The 6,000-nt window shown below is 38.9% G+C and overlaps 1 protein-coding gene across 1 annotated transcript in view; it reads left to right on the top strand.

Moving 5' to 3' along the window:
• The first annotated feature begins 255 nt into the window (after nucleotides 1-255).
• The window catches only part of LOC104589223 (protein STRUBBELIG-RECEPTOR FAMILY 5-like), a 50,365-nt gene continuing 44,620 nt past the window's right edge, over nucleotides 256-6,000 (top strand). Inside the window, exon 1 of the mRNA XM_019196298.2 lies at nucleotides 256-487. Coding sequence (XP_019051843.2) covers nucleotides 385-487 — 103 coding nt within the window. The 5' untranslated portion in view covers nucleotides 256-384. The remainder of the gene's footprint in view (nucleotides 488-6,000) is intronic.

The following is a 6,000-nucleotide window of genomic DNA, read 5'->3' as shown; positions in this document are numbered from 1 at the left end:
CCAAATCCGACCTGTTTCTTTCCCTAATGCGAACCGGTTATGAGATCCGACATGTCACGCCTTTATGTTTTCTGTGTTTTGCGTTGCATGGCATTGTAATTTATACTACAAGGAACGACAAGTCACAAAGAAAAAGAATTCAGAGGCTCTGCGTCACTTGGGGCGAATATATCGCTTTGACTCAATGTTGCTTTTAAGCTCCTCCAACTTTAGCTGTGATCCCGCTAAATTTGATGTCGATTTGCCAAATGGGAACAAAAGAAATCCCGTCTTTTTCGATCATTGGAGGGGTTCGCCATTTCTTTGAATTCATGGCCAAATCAAGCCCTTGTTGTTCAAACACTCTGAACCTTTGGTTTTTGATGAAGAACACGCGCTAGTTCTATGGATTGTTTTCTCTGGAAGATGATCTGGATTTCTGTAGGGTTCTGGACTGTTGTTTTCCGGATACTGATCTCGGTGGATGCTAAAACAGATGCTTCAGATGGTATGGAATTATGGATAATGGACTTCATTTTTTATTTTCCTGTTAGCATCAATTCATGTTTGGAGTTGATGTCTTATGACAATTCTGAACTACTGTGCTTTTCTTTGTTTCTGCATTATGTTCTGTAAATGCTGCCAAATGGACTGAATTTGTGATGGATTCACATGTCGCGTTGAGAGAATTTTACTATCTGATAATTTGTACTAACAAATGTCTGGAATTCTCTGCTAAGTATTTTCTAAATGAATACGCAGAAATTTCATTTTTCTATCGAAACAGAATTTACCCATTTCTAGTACAACTTTTCTCACCCAGATCTCACAGTTTGTACTATGCACTCCTTTAAAAAAAATGAACCCTAGACTTTACTTCTGTTGGGGATTGCGAGTGAAAAGGAAAACAGAACAGAGAGTTGAAGAAAGGGGCCAATAGTGTGTTGAGAGATCCATGTGTCACTTATATTTATAATGGGTTTGAATACAACAGTAATGAGATAAGAATAGGACTCGAAACAGAGCCGGACTCAAAACAGAGTCAGTTACAATGAATCTGAGGTGTTCAGCCTGATTGGGACTGTTGAGCTTTATCTTGAGTGATCGTGAGTCTTATCTTGTTTGCATGCCCCCTCAAGTAGAACACTGGTACACAAGTGCAGCTTGTCACAAGGAGTACTGAATCTGAGATGAGGTAAACTCTTCATAATTATATTTCCAACCTGAGCTTCAGTAGGAAGATAGTGAACTGAAACAGCACGCTGTTGTACTAGGTCCCAAACAAAGTGGAAGTCCATTTCCACATGCTAGGTTGAGGACGAAGCTCTTTTAAGAGATGCTGCATCCAAACAACTTCAGTGACAACAGTGGCAAGTGCTCTAAGCTCTGCCTCTGTACTTGAACAAGCAATAGCCTGTTGCTTCTTAGCATTCCAAGAGATGAGCTTGGAATGAAGAAGAGGAAATAGGCTGACTCAGTGGTTGGAGCTGCATTCATAGAGTGGTGAATAGGAGATAGCACTGGTACAGTGGATTGAGAATTATAGCTGCAACCCATGTAGCTGAAGCTGCAGGTGGGTTGTCAATGGGCTGGGTTTGAGATGCATCATTTACATTTGTAGTATGCTGGTCTGTGGGCTGATCTGAAGAGGAAATAGGCCCAGGAACTACTGATGGAACTGAAATATAGGTACAGCACTGGGCGTGGATGTTGACTTTGCAATAGAGGATTCATCAACAAATGGGAATTGATTCTCATCAAATAGCACTGGCGTGAGATGATAACCCGACCTGTAGAAGGGAGATAACGCTGATAACCTTTATGCATAGTGCTGTAGCCAATAAACACAAAATTATCAGATCTGTATTCAAATTTTTTATGATTATAGGGCCGTAACAGTGGGTAGCAAGTGCACCAAAAGGTCTGAAGCATGGTATTATCAGGAGGGCATCCAAATATTTCTCAAGGGGAGAAAGACCTCCAAGATGGGAGAGGGAAGGCAATTGATTAAAAACACAGCACAATGAACAACATCATCCCAAAAATGAAGAGGAAACGAGGTATGGTTGAGCAGAGCCAAGGTGGTGGTGCCACTTTTGTCCAGCATGATTGGGTCTGTTGAGCCCTATCTGGTTTACAGCCTAAAAGACCACAAGGAACAAGGATAATTACTAATGATAATAATAAAAAAAGTAATACCATACTCCTTATGAAACTAAGGGTGTAATGGTGGGTCTAGGACTATAATTAATCTTCGTACCCCTATCATTTTCCATGACACCATAAGCTTATCTCTGGTCAGCTCCTATAAAGATGATAAGAAACCGGTTTACCTAAGTAGACATCATCTGTCATAGATTTATTTTTCCTGTATGTACTTCAAAATTTGAATTAGCTAGCAAGTAGAGAATAGATTCTTTTCCAATTTCCACCATGTATTAAGTGATAACCAAGTTCCCTACAAGTTATAAGGCCCCATTTGGCTCGTGGGAATGGGCTATTCTGGTTTCAACTATTTGGTTGAGCGGAATCGGAATCCCATTCCCATTTCTATTGGAATGGCATTCTCCCATTTGAGGGAATGCTCATTTCTTGCCCTTCCCTTGGGAAGGAAATCCCATTCCTACCAACTCCCATTTCCAACTCCATTCCTATTCAAACCTAACAGATTATGGGAATGGACCATTCCGATTCCGATTCTGACTACAAACCAAACAGACCCTAAAATCCGTGAGAATCAGTAAAATACACTATCAATGAAGAACAATACATCAAGTGGTTTCCAAGGTCTATCCTGTTCCAATAGGGCTTGGCGTTCATCTATAACTCTTGCTAAAATGCAACAACAGGAGTGCTTGAATGTTGAATAAGAGTCATCAATATTCTCGTCACTTCTCCTATCAACAGGATTATGAAATTAGATGTCCTCATCTTCATTAACTCTAAACATAACAGCTAACATGGATAAACATATATAGTAACCTGTTTCACAATAACATTCGTGAAGCAACTCTAAAGCAGTTGTTTCATAAATTCGCATTCAGGATTATAGCAACATAATCTGATGAAGTGAAAAAGTTCCAAGCTTCTATAGATCATCTGAAATTTCATTCTAGACAATTTTTCAAAACCTTCTAGTGACTATTCCAGTTAATTAAAATGATAGACAAGGGAGGCTGATAAACAATGTTCTTACAATAGCTTGTTACATGCATGATAACACTAAACTAGGTATAAATATGAGACCAAAGCACTTTCGCAAACCTGTCTCTACTAGCTTGATGGCACTTCAATTATGGAAATATTGCACTTGCAACCTCAATATAGACACTTGGAAGCAATATAAATTTAGCAAGACTCAATATTAATTAATTCTCTATTTATCAGCTTCCCTGCAAAAATCAATTACCTTAATTGGAATTTTAATATCAAATCCATTCCTATAATGGCTGGATTCAAGTTTTCTTTTTCTTTTTTTTCTTTTTTATGTTCAACAGTAACTTCACATGTTCAGGATTTGATTCCTAAGCTAAAGTGTATCTTCACTATTGTGGCCAAGGATGGCTAAAAAATGTTGAAGCGTATAAAGACATTCTTTGAGCCTTCTTTAAGTGATGTAATGCTTTAGATGTAAATCAGTCCTCATAAATTAGGTGTAAATTTGAAAATTAGAGAGAAAAATGAAGAAGAAAGTAAGAATAGCAGTACAAGAGAAGAAGATGGCGAAAAGAGAAGGAGGAAGAAGAAAGTTTCGAATTATTCTTCCCTTTCTTCTCTAATCCTTTTTATTAAGAATTAATGTTAAAGTAAGTACAAATATGCCCTTAAGTGGGAGGCCAGCTAGGCAGTAACATAAAGAGATCAAACAAAAAAGAAATAACAGGCCCATTAAGAGAGGCCCATTAGCTAACAAGAAAAAAAAAGATATTATAAGAGAAGATACTAGGACCCACTCGGCCCAATCCCTCAAACTGAGCATAAATGTCAATCATGCCCAGCTTGCTTATATAGTGTCATTTCCCTCTTGGAACTCCTTTGGTCAAGATATCAGCCAGTTTTCGTCTGATGTGATAAATGACAAACAAATTTCTCCTGAGGAAACTCTTTCCCTTATAAAATGTCTATCAACCTCAATGTGCTTAGTTCTATAATGTTGAACAAGATTATGTGCAATATTGATAGTTACTTGGTTGTCACAGTAGAGCATCATTGGCTTCTCGTAGTCAACCCCCAATTCTTCTAAAAGGGATCGTAGCCACAGTAATTCTGACACACCATGTGCCATTGCCCTATATTCTGCTTCAGCTGAGGATCTAGCAATAACAGACTATTTCTTAGTCTTCCATGATACAATGTTCCCAGTGACCAAAGCACAATAACCTGAGGTGGATCTCCTATCATCAATACATCTTGCCCAATCAGCATTAGTGAAAGCTTCCAGTTTCATGTGTCCATATTTGGCAAATAGAATACCTTTTCCTGGAGTACCTTTCAAGTAACACAGAACCCTTTCTACAACAGTTAAATGAGTATCTCTGGGAGAATGCATAAATTGACTAATAACACTTACTGCATAGGAAATGTCTGGCCGAGTCATGCAAAGATATAACAACTTCCCAAACAGTCTCTAAAACACCCCCTTATCAGATAAAAGGTCACTATCTATAGCAAAAAACTTATGATTGGGATGAATAGGAATGGAGATTGGTTTAGCTCCAAATTTACTAGTCTTAGCAAGGAGGTCAAAGACATATTTATGCTGAGAGATGAAGATACCATCCTTAGATCTAGCAACTTCAATGCCCAAAAAATACCGAAGATCTCTCAAATCCTTGATATCAAATTCAGAGTTAAGAAATCTTTTTAGTTTGCTGACCTCTTAAGTGTCATTACCCATGACCACAATATCATCAACATAAACTATTAAGGTCACCAAAGAGCCATTTTCTCTTTAAGAACAGGGTATGATCAGATTGAGTTTGTGTGTAACCAAAGGAGACAAGAGCAGCCCTAAACCTCTCAAACCAAGCCCGAGGAGACTGTTTGATACCATAAATAGATTTCTGCAGTTTATATACCTTACCTTGCATTTCTTTCCCACACACCCCTAGAGGAAAAGGCATATAGACCTTTTCATGTAGGTCTCCATTCAAAAAGGAATTTTTAACATCAAACTGGTGTAGGGCCAATCAAAAGTAATGACTAGAGATAACAAAACCCGTACTAAGGTCATCTTAGCTACAGGAGCAAATGTCTCAAGATGGTCAATACCATACATTTGAGGGTAGCTTTTAGCAACCAGCCTAGCCTTGAACCTCTTAATAGATCCAGCAGAGTAATATTTAATGGTAAACACCCATTTACAACTCACTGGTTCCTTCCCTTCAGGCAAGTCTACAATATCCCAGGTATGGTTCTTATGCAAAGCATCCAGTTCAGTCATCATAGCATCCCTCCATTCAGGTTTAGATAAGGATTCCGGTACGGACCTGGGTATCACATGGAAAGAAACAGAAGCAAGAAAAGAGTAGTAGGAATGAGAGAGAAGGTTGTAAGACAGGTGTTTGGAGATACAATGGGTTATACACTTTTGCTTGCCCTTGCGGAGAGCAATAGGAAGGTCAAGGTCTGGAAAAGATGTAGATGGGTCAGAAGAAGGCTGACCTGTTACCTCAATAATGATGGAAGGTGCAAGAGGCTCTTCTGTAGGATTGGAAACAACCTACCCATGTTTGAATCTGTGCCTCTAGTATCACCTTTGGAGAACAGGAAGAGGAGGAATTATAGGAGAATGAGGTGGAACAGGAATATCGGAGGTAGGTCTAGTGGGAGAAGTAGACACCTCATGAGAGAACTCAAGAGAAATGAGAAGAGGAACAGTTGGAGACATAGCAAAGGGCTCTTCAGATTTCTCCCCCTCAGGAGAAATACTAAAGAAATGAGTCAACTCAGCAAATGTGACATCCCAAGATATAAAGCGGGTGCCACTAATTGGACCAAAACAGCAATATCCCTTCTGTG

This window comes from Nelumbo nucifera, chromosome 8 (assembly GCF_055504915.1).
Source record: "Nelumbo nucifera cultivar China Antique chromosome 8, China Antique-T2T, whole genome shotgun sequence".
Classification (NCBI taxonomy): domain Eukaryota; kingdom Viridiplantae; phylum Streptophyta; class Magnoliopsida; order Proteales; family Nelumbonaceae; genus Nelumbo; species Nelumbo nucifera.
Note: the sequence above shows the minus strand (reverse complement) of the source record. Positions and strands in the feature narration are given on the sequence as shown.